Source organism: Ambystoma mexicanum, chromosome 12 (genome assembly GCF_040938575.1).
Source record: "Ambystoma mexicanum isolate Mex_15411 chromosome 12, UKY_AmexF1_1, whole genome shotgun sequence".
Classification (NCBI taxonomy): Eukaryota; Metazoa; Chordata; class Amphibia; order Caudata; family Ambystomatidae; genus Ambystoma; species Ambystoma mexicanum.
In genome coordinates this window covers 606818338-606840986 of record NC_090936.1, presented here as the reverse complement: position 1 = coordinate 606840986, position 22649 = coordinate 606818338, and the positions used below count along the sequence as shown (strand labels likewise).

The following is a 22649-nucleotide window of genomic DNA, read 5'->3' as shown; positions in this document are numbered from 1 at the left end:
GGCGAGTAGGCCGGTGATTATGGAATTCTACTATCCAGGTGAGAAAAGGGTGTCCATTGCTGTGTTCGTTTTGAACGAGAGATGGCTTTCAATGCAAAATCCCAGGACCTTGGTGTGTGGTGTCAGCAGTGGGGCAAAGCCCTCTAGGTTATTGGCAGACAGCCAGGTTTGGATGTGGGTGCGTTCAGTGTAATTGGAGAGGAGGAGGACATTGATTAGAGGAGTACGTTTAGGGTGTGCACTGCACAGCCAGGTTTGTATCAAGGTGAGGCATGCATTAAGCTGGTGGATGTGTCTCATGGATGTGATTTTGAGGTACAATTGACTAGCGTCTTCATATTGGTGTGTGTGGATGTTGTAGCAGGCCAGGAGAGATGCCAGGAGCTCCATGTAGAAAGTACCAAAGTTGGTAAAACCCTTGGCAAGATGCCAACCCTCTTGCCACCTTTCACACATAAGACACATTATCAGTATGTTCTGCCACTGTAGCCAATTAAGTTACATCCCCAAAACAGATGGAAACTGATCATTTTTAACATGAGTGAAACTCCACATGCAAATGTTTTGAAATATTGCAGGAAATCCCTTACTGTTGTAAGCTATGATATTGTATGTGGAAATATCAGGGTCTCTGCATGAACAGTAATTACAGCATGCAGAACTCCGAGTGAAAAATCTACAAAAATAAAGTTATAATAAGCCTCTTGTCTGACTGAATCCTGCTGTGCACTGAAGTGGGCTTGAAAGGGGAAAATGAAGCTACCTAATGCTGTGGGGGTAGTAGGCGATGGGTTTCAGAGAGGGAACACCAAAGTGCAACACCCAAAGTGACAAAATAAAATAAATAACTTCATTCTCACCGATATGGCTTTACCATAGCTTTCCTCCTCTTCATAGAGCCCTTTTCCTCCGGACTCCTCTTCTGTGGGCTTCTCTTCACCTCCTGATGCCTCTGTCAAGATGGTGTTCTTGCCTTCCTCATTCTCTTCGTCCATTTGCTTCACATCCTCTCCAGCAGTGGTGCCTTCCCCCTCCCCTTTTCTCCTGGTTGTGACATCAGGCTCTGCATTGGTAGTGAATACGTTGGTCGCTCCTTCTGGCGTGCCTCCATTTTCAGCTTCAGGAGTCATGCGCAGACTTGTGTTACCGTGGTCCAGTCCCAGGGTCTCCCCTGGAGCCAGGTCTAGGAGATGGTCTTCAAGAGCCTTCTCTGTAGTTGTGGCAGGATGTTGGTTTTCAGGAGTCTTCTCTGTTCCAGTGGTTTGTTGTGCTTCTATTACTTTCTCAGTAATGTCAGTTTTATCGACTACAGGATCTTGCTCTGGACGTGTGTCTGCATGTTGGTCTTGAGGAGTCTTCTCTGTGCTATCGGTGTGGTGGGCTTCAGTGGCCTCCTCAGTCATGTCAGTGTTATCTACCTCAGAGGTCTTCTCTTGATGTGCACCTTTGCAGTTCACTCCATGTTCCTCCTCTTGACTCGTGTCCCCATGGATCTTGCCCACAGAGTCCCTTTGATTGTTTCCCGTAGCCTCTTCAGTCGTGCCTCTGTGATCATCTCCCAGGTACGTCTCTTCTTTCAAAACTTCAGTCTTCTCAGGTGGGCCAGCTGAAAAATCTATGGATGGAGTGCCCTCGGCTTGGTCTGTTGATTGATGCTCCATCCCTAAACGAACAGAAGAAAAATGATATAAATATGTCAGTTACCAATCAGAGATCTTCTGATCTTACGGCTCCCAAGTATCCACCCAGCTGTAAATACTCTTTAAATAGTTATTTTAGGAGATGCAATGATGGTGGTGGCAAAATGATTATCTCAACCATTGACGACTGATGATCCCTTCTTCTCGGACCAAAGTCAATGGGGGCCATTACAAGTTTGGTGCTGTGCTAAAAGTGCTGGTAAAAATGTCAGTAAATCCGTTACCGCACTTTTACTGCACCGCCAAACTACAGGTTTGCCAGTGGGGCTTACCTGATTTACCTCCAGCCAAGAGCTGGAGGAAAATTGGGCGCCCCACTGGCAAAAAACTGACAGTATTACAGCACCTTGGTCATACTGCCATTCCCCTCCATCGAGTCCTATGTGACTCCATGGAGGAGAATGCCGGTCCTATGGGACTCAATTGAATGGGGAGAGACTACTCTTTTGGCAATCTGTAATAACCTGGCAATTCTGGGATATCAGGCGGCGCAAACGTTAGGTCAGTTTTCCGGTATCCCACTGTATTACCAGCAGGATACCAGCAAACTAATAATGATGCCCAATGATTGTTATCACACATCCAGCACTAACGAGGACCCTTAATGCACCATAAGCAACATACAAGGGTGGAAGAACATCATGTTCTTGAAAGCCTTTAGGCAACATCTACAAAACAATACAGATTATACAAAATTACAAGAATAGAATAGCTAGGTTACATCCCAAATCTTCATTAAAATGAGATTATCAAGTACTAAAAATATCATCAAGAATCACATTAGCAATCAAGAGTCCTTACACTTAACACCTCATAAAATACTACTACTCAAAACAGAATTTAATTACGATATGACATGCACTGGGGTGACTGGAATCTTTGTGTTACAACTGCTAAAACGAGCTGCTCTTCTCAACCCAGCCCTATGTATACATTTGGCCACAAAGCTCACATTATCACCCTCACTGTCCCTTCGCATAATGTCAGGGCAGCTGATAAAGGGGAAATAGTGTTGCTAATAAAAAGAGGCTTTGATTAAGCAGTCCTAAATCTTCCCTACAAAAAGGGCAGAACAATAAAAGGTGTATTTCTGACTCTGCTATGTTTTGAAAAAAGGCACAAAAATCTAATTGTAGGGGACTCCATATTTTTAAGCAATGCTCTAATGGCACGAGCCCATTTGAGAAAAAGGTATACAAGTACAATGTGGACTAATAAAATCCAAATAGGATTCATAGCCAAATGCCCATTTACAATCCCAATATTTCAGTGCCAAGGCAGAGTTCAAGAGCTGTCCAATGATCGATCTCTCGATCTCTCTCTCTCTCTCTCTCTCTCTCTCTCTCTCTCTCTCTCTCTCTCTCTCTCCCTCTCTCTCTCTCTCTCTCTCTCTCTCTCTCCCTCTCTCTCCCTCCCTCCCTCTCTCCCTCTCTAACCCCCCAACCCCCCCATCTGCCTTGGTTTACCCACCCTGGCCGAGGCGTCTTTAAATACTGATTATTGCTATTGCCCAGTAACCTCTTCTGTCTGTTTTCTCAGAGCTAATGCTGCAACAGTGTTCCTGAAGCGTTGGCTCACTGACTCTCTCTGGGGCTTTCGATCTGTCCCTCCACTAGCCACGCTTAGTCATCTACAGGTAGTTGGGGTCAGTGGCTGGCATTCAATCCATTGGAATCATCTAGGGAAATCACGCTCAGTTTCACTTCGTATTTCGACTTTACCTCCTTCTCTTCCCTTTTCCTACCAACCAAATATCCATCCTTCCGAAGTCTCACTCCGCCTTCCTGTCTCCACCCTTCGATAGTAACTCCTTTCCTCCACCCACTTTCTTTCTCTTGCTATTCCTTGCTCCCTATGACTACCTCCCTCCTCCCACTAATACTGCTCCACACTACCGCTTCCCCTCTCCACTACTACTAATACCAGTGGCAGATTTAAGGCAAAGGACACTGGGCAGAAACTGACCGAGGGCCCCAGCTGGGCGGGTAATGGAGGCTGAGTCTACAGTGGGTGGAGTTGCACAATGTTGAACTTTAGGGACAAATGCTACTCTTGTGTTTTTTTAATACCATTTTCTGTGTTTGGGGTCCTGACTTTTAGCTAGAGACAGCTGAGCCTCCTCGCCAGGTTTTGCTGTCAATGGTGGTAATATTGAATGATCCAGCCGGAAGCTAATGTTGGAAATGATAGGGTTCAAGGCAACGGGCAATAACATGGGCAATGGGAAGGGACATTACAGGAGCTTATATCACAGGATAATTCCTACTACATGAAGAACCATTGTGTGCATGTACCTGGTGTTCTTCCCCCACACACTTGAAATGTCATTAAACACATCCTAGACTTAAAGGAATTCTCCTTTTAATCTCAAAACATACCAGGGGGTACCTTTTCTTGTGGGTGCTTCTTGTGTCACTTGAAAGACCTCTTAACACCAACCCACCACCTCCATACCTCCTCCAGTGCCACAGGGCCCTGCTGCAGGGCAGTGAATGGAAATGGAGAGGGAACAATGGCAGGGTAGTGAGGGAGAAATGTAGAGAAGGAGCAGGCAACATGGACACTGATTGGACAGGAGAGTGGAGAATGGAAGGCGGAAGCGTGAGGGAGAGATTGGGGGTGAGGGAAGGCATGAGATAAGGTGATTGAAGGGAGCCAGGTGAGGGTAAAAGAGAGAATGGGTACAGAGAATGAATGAGGACAGGAGAATGGGGCAATTGTTAATGAGCAAAAAGAGGGGAAATGCAGGATAAAGAGAATTAAAGGTAGGGGACATAGGGAGCAGGGGGTTCACGAATGTGAGGATAATGGAGAATAATAGAGGTCAAAAGAGTCGGGGAGAAAATGAAGAGTGAGGCAGGGCAGGACAAAAGCAGGGAAGGGAGGAAAGTGAGTGAGAATTGGGGGAAAGGAGGTGCAGCAACGTAAAGGCAAATGGTGTGATGTGGGCAAACAAGGGAGGGAACCATTGAGTGGAGGAAGGCAGGTCAGTAATGAGGAAGAGCGCAGGACCTTTATAACAAAGAACCTTTGACAGAAATGGAGAAAGAAAAGGGCAGGAGGATTAAGGGCATGAGGAAAGAAACAGGCAACAACCATGTTAAAAAAATACAGAAAGAGTGGGATAACAGAGAGGAAATTGCTAGTAAGGAAAAAAGATAGGGGCAAAAGAATGCTGTATGTGAGAAAAAGGAAGCAGGAAGGAAAGGAGTAAAAGGGGAGCATATTTGTGATGTAAGGTGGGCAGGTGCTTGCCAAACACCTATACGCAGTCACAAGTGCAGTAGATTAATTAACATGGAAACAATTAAAATGCAGCCTCTTAGAGAAAGTGGTTATGAAATGGGCAAACAGGTCCACATGGTTGACGAAAATCCCCTTTGTGTGAGTTCTCTGTGTTCACCTTATACCAAATTGACAGCTAAACAGATGAAACCCAAAGTTGGGGAACGGGGCTGGGTGTGTCTGTGGGGTGGCTAACCATCCCGCATTTTGCAGGACTGTCCCAATTTCATGGTATGTGTGCTGTGTCTCGCACACAGCCAGCTCAGCACAGGAATAAGCCCCAACTTTTCTCCTCTGAAGCAGGGTCACCTATCCAAAGTCTTCCCAGCTCACACTTTTCATGTGACGGTTAAAAGCGCAGGGAAGCACAACACCTTTTCCAGTGTTCCCCCCCCAACACCCCTAGGTTCAGCTTTGTGTCAACTTAATTTCAATAAACAGATTAGAGGTTTATGACACAAACACAGGGGTGCTTGGGTAAGGACTGTTGTCCCTAAAAAGGTGCGATTGGTGGGCGATAATAAATGGGACTGGCAGTGTGACACTGAATAGTGTAAAATAATGACTCAAGCAGATTACCCTATGTTGCATTATCTTTCACTGTGAATACCTTTTTTAAAACCAAATGATATTGTTTTTAGGTCTACATTCCTTTGCATGCTGCTACTGCAATCTCAGATTCAGGAAGGGGAAAATAAAAAGCTATACATGTGTTTTTGCTTGACCTATTTCAATCACAATGTGCATAATGTCAGGTTGGCTTCTTATGTCATTTGTGTAATTCTCAAGGCATTGTTAGAAAACGAATTATCTTTTTTGGAAACCCAAACCGTACAAAATATTTACGTGACCTCTCACTGGGAAGATATGTAGTCAACTGCTTAAATCACAGCCTGGGTACAAATACTGATTTCATCACTTTAACAAAATGTGTGATCCTTTGCAAATCATCACTGTGCCTGATCTGCTGACATTGGGTGTCACTAGAATGGATTCAGCTTGCAATGTTTCCTATGAAGAAAACCCCTCATGATTTACTAAACTATTCAGTTGTTGCATATTAATCATAGTGAATATTTATATATTGCACAGCACATTATTCTCTTGGCTTACACGTGAAAACTTCTTTTAATGTCTTTACCAATGGTGTCCTAGAGTAGCGAAGACGGTTGGTCACTGAGTGTAATGTTATTTACTGTGATGTCGCTTCTGATTATGTCAATCCATATTGTGCAAATTACGGTTCTGCATATCTATTGCTGGACAAGTCTGGAAGACAAATTAGAATGTATCAGTGCTTTGTATGCCCAACAGTGCCACAGTGTTGCGATTTTGTTGTTCTGTGTGTGTGTTCAGAGCCTCAGCGAGGGGCAAGCAGCTGCCTCTATTTTGGCAGTCTTACTACACAGCAACATATTTCTTTCAATGTGCATTTTGCCTTGCATGTATGGTACAGGCTGCCCTTGCCTGGCTGCTGTCACCTTAACTGAAGACTTTAAATGTTTACTTTGCTGCAGGTTACAGACTGCCATTAATAGCACCAAGCAGTGTTATCACCTCTTTGCCTTTTACTCTGGTTTCATCTGTGTTAGCACCTTGCTGACAGAGCAATTACTGACTTTTCAGTGGCAGTTTAGTATTTCAGCTCCCCCCAGGCTGCCTGTCCCCATGAGATTAAAGAGCATTCCTTTGTATCCTTCCATTGTTATCCAAGCAAACCAGGGGTGCCACAGACTATAGGCAAGGGGGGCCCAATAATTTTGCAATGGGCCCCCACAAGCCCTGACAAATGTTTAGCCAGGCCCAGTGAGCGAGTGCCAAGAATGCTCTTTTAGGGAGGGATGAGGGCTTGTGTGCTGTGGCTGATGTGAGGCGCAGGGGCATCATTTGGGGGTCACCAGGAGTCCCAACCGTTGCAACTGTGACCCATGGGGGCCACAGTTGCAACCCCTGGGAATCCCTTGCAACCCCAACTCGGAGTAAAAAAAGTTTGAAAACAAATTTGTTTTGCCCACAAAATAAAATGGGGGTTCCTGGTGTAGCGGGCCCTCCTGTGGCATGGGGGGACCCGCCACACCAGTTCTGGTGGGTCCCCGGTCCAGTCCTCATCCATCAGGGTGAAGGCTGGGCTGGGGAGGTACTCAGTAGGGGTTGGAGCTGACCGTGACATGTGGCACATGTCACATGCCACATTCAGCTCCAACCCCTTTACCCTCGGCTTCCTTGCAGCTCACATACAGGAACCAGGAAGCTCTCGCAGCTCCCTGGTTCCTGCTTGTGAGCAGCACAGAGGAGCTGAGAGGGCCTGGGCGGACGGGCACACCGACACTGCAAGAAAGAGGTAAGAAGGCTTTTTTTTGTAATATGATGTAAGTTTTGCCTGTGTGAGGTGAATGTCAGAAAAATGTATGTGAATGGTGGGTGAATGAGAAGTGATGTGATGTGTGTTTTTGAACGTTCTGAGTGCGCGGGTGTGTGCATGCGTAGCGAATGCAATGAGTGGATGTAAGAGAAGTTGTGAGTGCCTGGTGGGTGAATGAGTATGAATGTGATGGTGTGTTTTTGAATGTTCTGGGTGGGTGGGTGGGTGCGGTGCCTGTGTAGAAAATGCAATGGGTGGAGGTAATAAAAGGTGTACGATTGAGTGAGTGGTGTGTGAATGAGTATGAATGTGATGGTGTGTTTTTGAATGTTCTGTGTGTGTGTGTGTGTGTGTGCCTGTGTAGAGAAGGTGTGAGTGAGTGACTGGTGGGTGAATTAGCATACATGTGGTAGTGTGTGTTTGAATGTTCTGGGTGGGTTTTGGTGTGTGACTGTGTGGTGAATCCAGTGTGAGCGAGTGCAAGAGGAGATGTATGGGTGAGTGACTGGTGGGTGAAAGGGGATGCGTGTGTGTGTGTGCACGGCCCTGGGCAATTGGGGATCACTTGAGCATTTTTGCTACATCCTTTATTGACTTTGCTTGTTTTACTGGTATTTTTGGGCAAAGGCAAGTTCACTGTGCCATTCCCTGGCTAGACTGGCATTGTGGTGCAGTCAGTCTAGTAATTGCTTACTGTGGCATGATATGTATTACTCAGTATCTTTAAAAAAGCAAGCATGATAAGAAGTGTTACCTCGCTAGACTGATGTTTTGGTGTAGCAGCCTGTATATTCTTCACTGTAGCATGACTTTTTATTAACTGAGCATCTATGATGAATCAAGCAAGATAAGTGTTCTGATTGGTTTAGACTGGCTTACACTGGAACCAGTTTGGACAGTTGTCCTATTGTGACATGTCACTTTTAATGGCCAAACCAACAGGAGTATGTACTTACATAGGAGTACTGGTATATATTGCCAGAGCCAGTTTTGTGCCCTGTGCCAGTAATGATAATATAGAAACATTTCTTAAAGGGAACATAAGTATAGTCTTATATGAGAATACTAGCATATGTTGGTGGAGCCAGCATGGAAATCTATGGGCGCAGCCAGCATACAAATGTTTTTTATGCTGGCATATATTGCAGGACCGGCATGTTAATGCATTGGGAAATGCCCTGTGCACTTTTGGTGACTCGGATCTATTGTACTTTTTTTCATGATTTACCCTACACCCTACAAAACCAATTGTTGTCCCTTTAACCACATTGTTGGACTTTTACCCACATTTTCCCAGAAAGTGTGCTTTGTAATGCACAATTTAAACCCATTATTCAAAAGATTTACTCTGGGGAGGGAGAAGAATCCCCCCATCCCCCTCCCCCAACCCATTTTCGTTAGTTCGGGCTCCCTCGCTATGCTCTGTCACAATCACATACTTGTGAAAAATATTTTCACCCTCCAAAAAAACAATTTACCAGCCACTTCTGGTGGCTGGTATATTTGTAGACCAGTCACCGCCCCCTTCTTTCTATGTTACGTTAAAGATGTAAGCTTTGATTGAAAAACATTTACTTCTTTCACTTGCAGTAGTGCATGCCTTTGTAGCGGCATAATCATCATGGACATTCCACACACGTGGTGGTCCGGACCGGCCCGGGGTGTGGCATGCCCTGTGCTTTGTTAAGGAGCTTGGGGGGGGGGGCACAGCATGGCTCGCAGGGGAGCTGCCAAATGTTATGCTACGCCATTGTGCACCACTGGGTCTGACAAAGGGGTAGTAGGTAGGCCGCGCCTTGAAGTTAGCCAGTGAGTCCCTGGTGAGAAGCAACTTGTCAGTGTTTTCAATTTTAAATAACTGTGGTGCTATGAATTTATGTGTGCAGCAATGATGTTACATGAAATTTCTTTTTTTTTTTTTTAAGTCCTCTGTCACCCAGTATTACGCTTAGATAATAAAAACTATGGGGGTGTGAGAGTCTTGGGTATATTGAAAGAAACTTTCCCAGGCATACTCCAGCAAAGATAACATTATCAGGCGCACTTCCCTCTGTGCACGCAGACCAGTCTAATAAGTTTCTTCTATCGCAGAGGTAGCTGAATCATATATACATTTATAACCAGGGAATTTTGTGGATACTAAATCCTGGTAAAAGATTTCATTTTCAGGCCTTGCTCATGCAGCATTTTTCTCCTGGTTAAACAGCAGTGCACGCCTCCCTAGGTCAGTGCTTTTTTGGCTTGTTTAACACAGCAATGCCACGGATAACACATAATTCTGTGTCCATTGATCTATAGATGTTTCGTACACTAGCTGTAGCCTGCATTACAGATTTTGGTTACCCTGTTAGAAAAACTGCATTATGTATGTTTTACATATAGACCCCACGTCGAATCTGGAAAATGGCATTCCCAAATGTGTAACCATGGACAAATCATGCCTCCCTCTGTGCCTCGGCCTCCTATATCTAGATGAAATTAGAGCATCTAAAACACGGGTGCTAGATGCATCTAAAAAATGTGAAGGTTGTGTGCCATCACTTCCTGTGATGTCACTTGGGGCGGGGTCAAATTACATCACTTCCTGTGATGTAGTCAAGGGTCGTGTGATGTCACTTCCGCTACCCCTGGCATTTTGTTTAAACAACGTCTCTTGTGAGGCAATTGGTAAGGTGGTGGAGCAGTACACACAGGGTCCGCTCACCGTTTGTCAATCATCCAAGTGCTAAGTCGGTCTCTGACTAAATATATATATATATATATATATATATACACACACACACACACACACACACACACACACACACACACACACACGCACGCACGCACGCACGCACGCACGCACGCACGCACGCACGCACGCACCCTCCTTTAAGATCCTCCACACTCCATCACCACATCCACCTGCTGGTCTCTTCGTCTTCCACTACAAACCTCACACACTTCGCCTCCTCCACCCCCCGTTTCTCGCTTTATAATCTCCTCCCCTTCCTGTGATTGGCTAGCTTTTCCCTAGCCAATCTGACCTAACTATTCCCCACTGCATGGGAAGGAAACTTCAAAAAGGTCCTGTGCCCCCCCCCCCTTTTTACACACAGTTCCAGCACGCTCAGTCCATGGAGGGAAAAAAAAAAGCCCATGTGGACCACCTTTCCCTGCTTCTACGGCCACCTTGCAGACCCCAGTATATACTTAATACCCTGAGTGTCCAGTGATTTAATCTGCACACACATGCTCCTGCTTCACTGAGGCCATTACGGTTTCCCGCGGTGTGTCTGTCTTGGTGTGTCTGCCCCTCTCCCTCCAACTCTGCGCTTCCTCTTTGGAGAACTGGGAGGTTGTCACCTGTGTCCTGCTCCATTATCCGGTGGCGCAGCGACTGACGTACCTCGCAGAGGTGGTATTCGCTGGTGGGGACGCTTCCCGCATCATCACCTTCCTTCGGCCACTCACTGCTGTTATACATGTGGTGGTCTCCCCAGTTCCCTCGATGTGCTCCAGCCGAGATAGTGTGACCAGATGTCCCGGTTTTCTCAGGACCGTCCCAGGAAATTGCCCTCCATCCCGGGGTCCTGGGAGTTTAATTTTATAAACCCCGTCCCACGATTGCAAGTATGGGTGGCTACAGTCCCGGTGTTTGCTGGGGCCAGATTTTGAAATCCCTAAAAGCGTGCCTGGCTATTCGCTTCCTGCGCGTGAAAGCTTTTCATGCCCCCATTTCCTCCCCCTTCCCTTCCCTGGCCACTCTCCTCCAATGAGCAGTTTCCTTCTATGTTGCTGGCCTGTCCTATTTATTTTTTATATCTGGTCACCCTAAGCCGAGACCGAAGCACAGGACAAGCCACATCCTTAAAGGATAGCCTTAGATGAAGGGTGCGCTGCCTGCTGGTACACAGGAAGACTTCAAGGAATGGGGTTGTTGTTTTTTGGGTCAGCCACAGGAATAGGGCGGGATTGGAACCTCCCCCACCCTTCCTGACAATTTTACACTATTAATTCACACGAGGACCATAAGCGTATCCAATACAAGAGAGGTTTTATAGTTATTAGCTGACCTCTCCGGTTAAATTCTATATGAAGCGGAAGGGTAGTTGTAGATTTCGGCAAATTAATATTTCTTCGAATTGAATTTTCCGTGATGGCCAGACTCGAACAGGGGCGATACCCCCATATCTCATCCTCAGGGAGAGCCGCCTTCCCAGACTGTGCCTTGTACATTCTTAATGATGGACGAACCTCCCCATTGTCATAATCCCCCATAAATCTCGAATTTGCTGACCTATATCTCGCCAGAGCGATGGTTCCTTTGTCCAACGGGAAGGTCCAGCTACCACAATCCATGAACCCGATACCCAAATAGTCATAAAAATGTAGCCTGTTCAATCACAGCATTTCCTATAGTTAATGATATATATATATATATAAATATATATATATATATATATGTGTCTTTTTTCTATTAGTTAAAAACCAGTTGAACATCTTAAATCATTATACAACAAAAAGCAAAACATACTGTAGCAAAATTATCTTCTGAAGACTAAGAAAAAAAGATAATTTTGGTTTCTTCCTTGTGCAGACTGGTGACACAGGCATAGATTATTTTTTTGCCAAACGTATAACTAAGCCATTCATTTTACAAAAATGTTTTTATTTAGTTGAATTTTCAAACCCTTTGAGGTACTTGAGACTAAGACAGCGTCATCAGCAAATAATAATACAGGTACTGTACCACTGCCCAGAGATGGGGCATCAGTAGACATTGATAACATTGTGTCAATGGCACCCTTAATAAATAAGGAAAAAGAATCAGTGCCAAAACACATCCCTGTCTTACAGCTTCCTGAAGAGGGAATGGTGACGTCATTTCCACTACTGGGCTCCATCAAACACATCTGAACTCTACCCTGTGTCATAAGGAGTTGATAGCGAAATGTGGTCAATATACCAGAGCTATGGACTTCCAATAGGCCCTTGTGTTTGTTTGCCTCTGTATCATCCAGGGCATTGGGAGCTGTGTGGGTGGTAGGGGGTGTGGCCGTATCTTCGTTTGCTTTGTTTAAAAGTTTGGGACTCCTTTTATTAAAAAGAAATTACGATTTTAAAGCGGGTGAGTATTCTATGAAGGAACAGCTTGGAGCTTTGGTAAGAAGGGGTTTAACAACATTAAAACATTTTGATCTATAAGCACTTTTACTATATTGGACCGAGCGCATTTACTCAGATATCTCTCAGGACTCAGAAATCTCCTATGTGTTATGATTCCAAGATCCAAACCAAGAAATGGGTCTACTGAAAACCATTGATTGATTGTTATTTTATTTCTATTGCGCTCGTACACAAGTGTTTCAGAGCGCGAAATTGATATCTGCAGGGCAGTCAAGCCTCGCGGCTGCCCAGTGGATCCTCACTCCCATTGCATCGACACTCACCAAAGAATGTTCTGAATCAGCCAGACCCACCACCAATGTTTTATGTATGGTAATCCTCATTACTCTGCTCCCCTTCTCAGCACTCATTAGGGAGGCTTTGTCAGCCCATAAAATCCTTACCAACTTCTTTTTTTGTATCTGTGTATCCCTTATGGCATTGCCATTCCCTCCCCTTCTCCTTAACAGGGATATAAGGTTAAGGTGGCATCCAGCTGCTAGCAGCCATACTAAAGGTTGCAGGCAGGATGTGAGTGGTTCAATGAGGGAGGGGGATCAGCGTAATGAGGATTCCCATATGTTATCCAAACATTACCTTTGTGTCTCGTCACAGGTCCGATATAGGCTATACACCCTCTGACTATATGATTTAATCATTGAAATTCTGTTAGCACTCATTAGCACCCTGCGGGTGGAAGCCAGCCAATCAGGTGGCTGGAAACGTGGGCTGATACTCCCGATCTAGCCCGGGTTCAAAGTCACCTGATGGCCGGCTCTGCAGCCTGCCATCCCGGCCCCCCACCACCCAAGTTCCCTTTTTTTTTAAATCCCAACCTTCTTCCCTAACCCCACTTATCTGATTGTAGCAGCAGCTTCCCTGCCTCTTCCTTTTCCGGCCGCCGTGGGTAATAGATGACGGGCTTCGTATATAGCTCCCCGCCGCCTTCTACTATCGCGATGGCCATCTTGCCAAAGCATTTTCATTCACTGAACGGGCCACACGTGACGTATGAATGCATGAATATGCTTTCTTTTTTTAACACCATGGGTTACTGCTTTGGTAACCTGGGGTGCTAATGGCATTCTTAACCTGTTCCACGGGCCATACAAAGGGTAACATCCCAGGGCCCTCGTTATACCACCCACAGGCTTCCCTCAGGCATTTAACTCAGGCTGCTGGGCCGTTACCCCCAATATGGCCCGTGCAGTGGGTTAAGAACCCCATAGTATATTTGAAGGATTCCGGTCAATATAAAGGTATTGTTCCTGGGCTAGTCCTTTCTGTTTATTCATATTTTTTGTCAGCACGCTTGAGCTCAGTTTATTGTGACCGTTACATTAATACACAATACCTTTTTAACTCTAGTCTGAGCCCTATTGCAGTGCGCCAACTATATTGGTGTTTGTTTTGTCTTTTCAAATCATTTACACAGAAACATTTTACATTTTTCCAATTTTGTATGCTTAGCTTTCTTTTTTTATCATAGTACTAATGCTTTAGACCTTGTTTTCAAAGTGCGACTTTTCATAGATGAATTGTATCTTCATTAGTTGTTTTTACATTAGATTTTAAAACTCTGGTTTAAACAAATTAAACACTTTCCACAAGTCACCTTTTTTGTGAAAAGTCGCACTTTGAAAACAAGGTCTAAAGCATTGGTACTATGATAAAAAATAAAGCTAAGCACACATAATTAAATGTATCAGTGTAAATGATTTGAAGAGACAAAACAAACACCAATATAGTTGGCGCACTGCAATAGGGCTCAGACTAGAGTTAAAAAGAACGCCATAGTATGTTATACATTCACAAGTGAGATTGGACCATTGAATCTTGTTTTAATCCCATGATTTTATTTCTATTTATTGTATTACTGTGATTGTACTGTTTTATGGATATTGTCCGAAATAAAAATCAATTGACTTGGCATATGGACTCAGTATGGACCGTTCTCGTTTGAGCCATCTGTGGTCCTTTATTCCCTATGTCTTCATAACTTCATGCAGCACTCCGTTTTGGTATTTTTGACACTCCGGAATTCCGTGTTGGGTAAATGGGACTGAGCAACCTGTCTGGATTAACTGGAGAGAGCTAACCACACTATACCAGAGTTCTTTTCCTGGATCAGGGGACGAGACTAAAGGAATTTGAACCAGTTGTTCCTGCTGCATAAATGTAATGCCTCCACTGGAGCAAGGATGGCGTCATGGTCTTTGGTGCCCCAGTTGTAATTGAGAGCTTAAGCAACCATCCTAATACATTTACAAATCAATACAGTTGGAGGCAAAGAGAACGCTATTAAATACAGTTCCAAAAAGTGTACTTAAAACTACTCTCGGGGTGAATTTTGATATAGATAATTATATATAAATACAGCTCAAGCTGTTGGGTAAAAATAGGTAATAAGTAACAAGTGCATTTAAATAATATGCTGTTCTTAAATGGCACCGATTAGTAAACAAACCACAATTACCTTTACGGAATATAAGTAGAAAAACCGTTGAAGAAGTAGTGAATTCCAACTTTGAATAAGGTTAACAAACTTTGAGTGAAATGCAATAATATGGGCAAAATAACCCATTGCTTTACGTAGCCCCCAAAATCCATCTCTCATGTTTTGAAAGTTCATTTTTTTCTCGGTACTAAATGTCCTACCTTAGATCCTCTGATTAACGATCCTACGTGGTGCAGTTCCTGCTCGTTATATCTTTACGCAACCCAAGTGAATATTGAGAGTTAATACTAGATCTTGGGTAGCTACATACAACCAAAAAAGCAAAAAGGAAAAACCTCCACAAAACTGAAGAAAAAAAAAACCGAACCTGCGGTTGCCCCATAAATATAATTAAAGAAAGAGGCAAAACATAAGCAGGCATATGTGTGACTACAATACGTCATCAGATGGACCAGCATTCATGTGAGGAACACACTGGAGCCTGGTAAGTGCAGTGAGAGGGTAAGATAGGAAAATTGTACAGGAGAACAGTACAGTAACATCTTTCCAATTAGGGCTCCCATCCCGTGTGTCCAGCAACGGTCATCCCTGGAACCTCCCAACCTCTGGGTTCCAGAGTGCATTCTGCCCATTAAAGTGATGCACTAAACTAGACACCACAAATACCTTTCCCTTAATAAACATGAATAGCATCCTGTAGGATTCTGGCGGTGTAGACTGAAGACGATAGTGCTGGGAGCACAGCTTCCTGCTTATGGTCACAGGATATTTCTTCTTCTAGATCTTGTTGCAATGACAGATGCTGATGTTACTGATACCACAAAACGATGGCAGGGATAGGGAAGTTCCTCTCGCTCTACCTCAAGCCCCTCCTAATGAGCCAGACTGTGCAGGTTTCTTCTTTGCATAGGTTTATAGCTGCAGACAAGGGGCAGCATTGCTAGTTTAGACATAGGCTAGCACCCCCGCAGTGCCACCGTTTCTAACTCCCTGGTCTTCTTTTATGCAGAAGTTGCATGTTGTAACTTGCCGTTGCCTTGAACCCTGCTCTGTGTGCATGGAATGTTAGGAGTGACTGACATGGAGTGTTGAGTGAGTGAATGTCCCCTCCTGTGTTAGGAGAGTGTCAGGTGAAGATGGGCTGACAGAAAAAGGTGTGGAGAATCCTGTGGCTCCCCCACTAAAATCCTGCCTAAAGACTGGCCAGGAGAGGGCAGACGCTTCCTGATCTGAAACCTGGGGGTGGTGTACTGCACGAGGATCACCTGGGGGGCTACAAGGCCCAGGGTGGTGGGGTGTTTTCACAGGGTGAGACACAGTATTATTCTCTGGAGAGGCACACTTTTGTTATGGGGTTAAAGGAGGAATCGGCATACTGTCAACTTTAAATATCTCAACCTCCTGATAGAGATGGGGAGATAAACTCCCAGGGTATAACCTAACAAAGTGCCATATTGGAAGAACCAGTCTTTTTCCTCCCTAAAAATATATATTCTCTCCAAGACCAAAGGTATACCAAAAGTGATGATGAACATGTGGTCAGTCCTATTAAAACAATCTCTAAAAAGGCTAAGTCTTACAGTTCCGCTTCTAAAAATATTGAGCAATGTGAAATTGTTTCTAAAACCATCAAAGCAGTAGGAAAACCGAAATTCCTTGAAAGGGACTACATGTCCCAGAATCCCCAGGGACTGGGATGAGGGGGAGGGCTAAGGAGGCATGCAGACATAGAGAACAGGCAGGTAAGCCTAATAGCCTAAGGCAAGGTCAGGCAATCAAGATTGAGCCAATTAATCTTCCTGAGGGGCATAAAGGCTGCTGCATGAGGGTTTCACAGAGAGAAGCTGGAGCAGGAGCTGGAAGGTTGGCAGCAGTAGTAGAAAGAGAAGAAGAAACAAAATTGGAGGCTGGTAGTTCACAAGGAAGTGTGACCACGGAAGGGACGCCATAGCAAAGAACAAGCAGATTTCCCCTGCAGGCTTTGAGTTGGTCCTGTGGTCACAAACCCGGTCTGGCTGTGGCTGCATTGAAGAGACTGGAGAAAGCTGGAAGTCTTTCCAGGTGCGCCTAAGTGTTGTGAATGCAGAGCTGAAGTCCAGCATTTTACCCAAGGCCTGTGTGCAGAAGCAAGCTGAGGAAAGCAGGAGAGAGTAAGACTCTCCTTTAATGAGGCCCGACCCGAGACACTCAAGCTGAGGAGAGGTGTGGATCCTGAGAGTGCCTGTGCTAGTAGTAGCAGAGGAAAAGAAGTTGGAAAGTCAAGGCAACCCGCAATCGCTGTAATACTAGAGCCGGTAAATGCAGGAACGTACTCCAAAGCAGCAGAAACTCCTTGCTGGTAACTGTAACCAGCTGAAATTCATTTGAATAGAAGGTAAAGCGAGTGAACTTATTCGTAGTGGTGAGAAGACTTGTCAAACAAAGGGAAATGTATCACGCTACTATACTGAAGTACCTGAGGTGCTCACGTGTGTAGAAAGTCTTTCTGCGCCCATTGTTACTCCAAAATCATTGACCGGAGAAGTCACATGTCTCCTATTAACAGAGAGAAGGGTAGCAATAATGATCACATAAGCCTTAGCTGACTTCCCCATTCAGTTACAAGAAAATATCACTTCAGAGAGGCTGCGTATGAAATATGTTTCCTGATCATTGTTAAAGACTAATGCTGACTTTATTAAAGGGAACGCAAGTAGCAAGTTGAGGTTTACCATAAAGAAGCAATCGCGTGCGCCTGAATTTGATCCTGAAGTGAACTTTAACTGTTGTAACATCCTACATTCAAGTGTTGCAGAAGTTGTTGAACTCAGAAGTAGAACAAGCTTTGCCCAAGCCAGTAGACAGAACCTCCCAAAGAGGAAACCAGCCAAAGTAGGAACTGAAGCTCGTTGTCTTGAAGTTGTTGAAACTGATACTACCCCAGGGTCCTCTGATAAAAGGGTGAGACAGTCATATGAAACTCAGAGTGGCATTGCAGCTTTGGGTAAACCCTGGAGACATGGAGATGCATATGAAGCTGGGGAAGGGAGCTGGGTCAGAGACGTCTTTATGGTAGGGCAAAAGGAGCACTTTCCCCTGGCCCCCACCTTGGAGGGGGCCTCACAAGGCTGCAAGATTTTTTAATATCAGTTTCTATTGTTGACCAGACATAAATGGCACACATTGGGATATTTTATGGCATGCTGCTGAGGTTAAACCTATTGCCTGTCTTTTGTTGACGAGAATGTTCTGCTTTGATTAATTCATCCTCTAATGATTTCTTTGTTCACTGTAGTATACATAATTTGTGCATTCACTATAGCACCTTTCTGTGGGGACCCACTTGATCCTGTGCGAGAGCCAAAGTTGAAATGCATATTGATACATTTGAGAGCTACAATGGTTCAGAAGATAGCTCTGTGTGTTAATCACTCATTGCAGAGTTGTCTGTGTTCATATGCAAGATTACAAAACCAATTCCAGCAAGGCCGACTCAGACTTGCCTATGTCGCAAGTCGATAAACCTGCATGTATATTTACTTTGTTTTGTAGCACAGCGGGTGCTATTATCAGCAAGGCAACTGCACCAGATGATAGTTGCTATAAAAACAAAAAGCATCAGTATGTCGACGGTCTAGGAATCATAATTTGGTTTCTTCATATGGGTGGTTGTAAATTCTAGGCAGCCACCCCTAATAATGAGCATAAGTATTAGTCTAGAGTGGTGATTAGGTAACCATATTCAAGACTGTGAAATCAAGGCATTCATTCTCGTGTCCTGGCTTTGTTAGCAGATGATGCAGTGATCCATGACACATCATCTTATATCACTGACCGTACTGTGCTATCTTCTGTGAAATAAGGTTTGCCGTCTCACATGCTGGTGTAATTGTTTAGCCCATTACCTGATTTTTCCTTTTAAATAGGTCATTTAAGTGGGAGTGGTCCTACTCAGAAGAAAGCCACCAGATATTGCAAGCCTCTGGCAAGCACACTTTAAGGTCTGCTCATTTGACACAAAAACTGTTTGCTTTTTTGTACAATTTAAAGGTTTATCTGCACGTTTATAAATAACAATTTCAGAAGCCTGTTTTTAGCATTTTTAAAGATTTAAAATACAAAAGAGAAACCAAGATAAAATCTTTTAAGATCACATCAATTAGACTGCTAGTACTTTAATGCTTCCCTTGATGATGGAGAAAATTGGGCCTCATTACGAGTCCGGTGGTAGACTTGTGATGAATTACCGCTGCCTGACTTGCCGGAATAACCGGGGCATTACAGCCCTGGCTGTACGGTAATTCAGGTGGCGGCAATTGTTACTCCCCATTCCCATTCAAGTACCATAGGACTCAATGGGAATGGGGAGGATGGAAGCAGCGGTACTGTGTGCAACAGTGCCAATGCTTCCGTCAAAGTCTGCTGGCAGGGGACGTTCCACCTGCCAGGATCAGATCTGGCAGGCGAAACGGCACCTGCCAGCAGACTCGTAGTTTGCCGGTCCAGAATCAACGGTGCCGGTAAGCTTACTGGCACTGTTGTTTCCAGACCGGCAAACTTGTAATGAGGCCCAATGAAGTTACAATCATCGTCATTTTATGATAAGCTTCTATAAAACTTGGTTTTATTAAAACTGTCATGTTGGGTTATGCGAATTGTGTACTTTCCATGCCACTTCTATTGTCTTAGTTCATGGTAAGAATTGGAAAAGAAAATGGCAGAATTTGCAGTATGGGCCCAAATCCCAGGATCACTGCCTGACCAATGTGTGATCCTCATCTCATTTAATCTCATATTGCCTAATCTGTTAAACCATTCAGAGTTATTTTGTTCTCAGGGTATGGTCTTCAAAAAAGCTTCACACTTGCTTTCAATGGCTATAGTGTTACTTCCCCTATAATAGTAAGCATTTACATATTGCACACCACAACCACTTGTTCCTTTGCTCTGCAATGGTAATACTACTTGAAACATATGCTGCTTTAATCTCAGTCTCAGACACCTTCCTAGAAGCTTCTAATCTTCATTCACTATCTATGCTATGATATGTGTAGCTTTCGTCTTGCTTCCAATTGGTCTCCTGTATCCATGCTTAAGCACTTTCACATTATGTGAGGCAGCTAATCTGAGTTGTCTATTCCGGTTTATGTGCACCTTTTTTATATTACCTGTGACCTGCACTATGGCCAGTATACCTTCCTTGGTGCTGCTAGTGATGAAAAATGTCCTGTATCTATGCTACAACACACGTACCCTTATCGTGGACTGCTAATGTTGTCCTGGAAATGCTACTTCATCATTCTGATTACAGCAAGACTAAAGAGGGTAATGGGACTGAAATGAGAACCTATGCTTATTTTGCGAGGCAGCATTTCAAGCTGTGAGTGATCACGATGCAGGCGGGGGTGACCAGATATTCAGACCCCTTAATTTGTTTTTTTTCGGTGGAGTGGGGCCCAACAGGTGTCCCTGCCCCGGGCCCCAAAAGTGCTTAAGATGGCTCTGAGCTGGGTGCTTGTAATAATAAATAATTACGCAACTGTAAAGCTGACACTGGCAAGACTTAAAGGAAAGGCAAAGAGGCCCCCCCTTTCTGGTAGGAGTGGAAAGAAGAGTGCTTTGCCAACCAGTAGAGGTCACAGAGTCTTGTTTAAGTTGCATAAAGAAATGACCACAATATCAGGTTGTAGCAGTAGACGTTGGACTGTGGTTGTCCAGAATTGTGTCAGAGCTGTTACATGATGAAGAGGTTGAAGTAGAAGCAGTCTGTGAGGCATAGACGTCGGCTATCACAGCAACACTGAGAAAAGGAAGTCGTCGCAGAAAGAGCATCTTCCTTAAAAGAAGCATCCTGACAAGTTTCATACAAGACGCTGCAGAAAGTAAAGTTGTTATTAAAGTATAAGTGGCATTTCTGTTTTTGAAGATTATCCAGGATTACCATTGGTGCAGTTTTCTTTGTGGAACTTTGAAAAGGGAGCTTTTCATCCAGTGAAGAAGAAACTGCTAGCTGTGGATTTTTGTTTGAGTGATTTTTTATTTCTTTGGAGCTTTTCAAGAAATTATTTGAGACTTTGTTTTTCCTTGGGAGGAATTGACTTTGGGTATTTCTTGGTGAGTAGAATCTGCCGCGAACAAATAGAAGTCAACTAAGACCTCAATTGTTTGGTAATCTTTTATTTAGGTTTTTGTTGCTTTACTTTGGTAGTTTAGTGTCAGGGTTAGTTGTGTGTATGCTATGAGGATTTATTTTAGAACTTAGAATAAAAAGGTAGGAAATTCCCTGGTAGAGTAGGTTTAGTTAGGGTTTATTTATCATTTCTTTTCAAAATAAAATGTCAAACCGCTGAGAAAACTAAACTCAGTTGTGAGCCTCACATTACTAACCCCCTCACAGAGCGTGCCGGTGTATGTTGTCCCATAGATACTTACCCGATATCCCTAAATGTGTCATTGTAACCTGTACCTGAGAGTGAAATTGTAAAGATGTGTCCTGTTCCTACACCAGTCTCCATGTCATATGTGGCCAAGACTTTGTTACAAAATTGGTGACGTGCTATTAGAACCTGTGTGGGCTGTGCTTGGGGGACAGCAGAAGAAAGGGACAACAAGGAAGAGACATCCACTGCCCCCAAACCCAGAGAAGACCCTCTCTCAAGTTGGAAGGTGAGCTTATCTCCTGGCTGCAGGAAGAGCTGTGAGGGCCAGCTATTGATGTAAGGAGCAGTGTCAGGGCCAAGGGCCAGCCGGCTTTACGAGGGACAGACAGATATTTCTGCAGGGAGCAGTCAAGCTGATTTGCATGCTTAAACCAAGGGCCAAGTAATTGCTGCAAGGGCAGCAAAACAATTGCTGTGAAGCGCAGAGGAGCCAAAGTGGAGGTTGTCCCCTAGATACATACCTGATGTCCCTATATAAGTGTAATCATACGAGGCATGAAATAAGCGGTATCACATTAATTGCTTTTCATTTTATACATCATGTCGCACTAACTGCAATGTAATTTCAGAGAAGATGAGCATGTTTAGGTATACAGTGATAAATTCACAATAACTAATTACTTTTTCAGTGAATACAAAAGAATGAAAAAATATTAAATTTTGGGGTAAAAGTATATAAGGGGTTTAGGGTGGGGTAATAACACTAGGAGGGAAACAGGGTTGGAGAAAAAAAAGGGTTTGGTTATTGGCGAATTGTTATAAACACATGGAACCACATGTTTATTATTCTGTGCACCAAGCTCCAGAACAGCACAGGGCCTATACAAAGGAAAGCAGAGATCCAGGCTGCAGTCTGACCCCAATGCTTATTTTAATGAGCACTCTAGCAGATGGAAACTGCAGTTAAGAGTGACTGCTGTGTGGGAGCTTGTCTTGTTCTGCTGTAAATATTGGGAGGGAGCTACTGTCGGGATGGTACTAAATGAGTTAACCCTACACTTATCTGTCATTCCTTTCTCTGTCCCTGGCATTTTCCTATTGCATAACTTTTTTGCTCACTTTTGCACCCTTTGATTTTTTTTACCCATTTTTTGTTCACTTGTCTCGCTCATCCACCTGACACTAAAACATTCTCCTGCCCATGTCTCCTCATCTCTTCTCAGTTGCTATTCTTTCATCTATTCCTTTCTCTCACCTCTTGCTTCCTAAATCAATTGTCATCTAATTCGCCTTTCTTCTCTGCACACTTTTTCTGAGCTCTACATTCTGCTCAGACT

The 22649-nt window shown here is 44.1% G+C and overlaps 1 protein-coding gene across 3 annotated transcripts in view; it reads right to left on the bottom strand.

Annotated features, from left to right (window-relative positions):
• The window catches only part of SMTNL1 (smoothelin like 1), a 117963-nt gene that overhangs the window by 49366 nt on the left and 45948 nt on the right, over positions 1-22649 (bottom strand). For all 3 annotated transcript variants that reach the window (XR_011281840.1, XM_069629020.1, XM_069629019.1), the window contains exon 2: positions 861-1663. Coding sequence is in view for 2 of the 3 variants with exons in the window: in XM_069629020.1 (XP_069485121.1) it covers positions 861-1661 (801 nt within the window). In the remaining variant the exon portion in view is untranslated. The remainder of the gene's footprint in view (positions 1-860; positions 1664-22649) is intronic.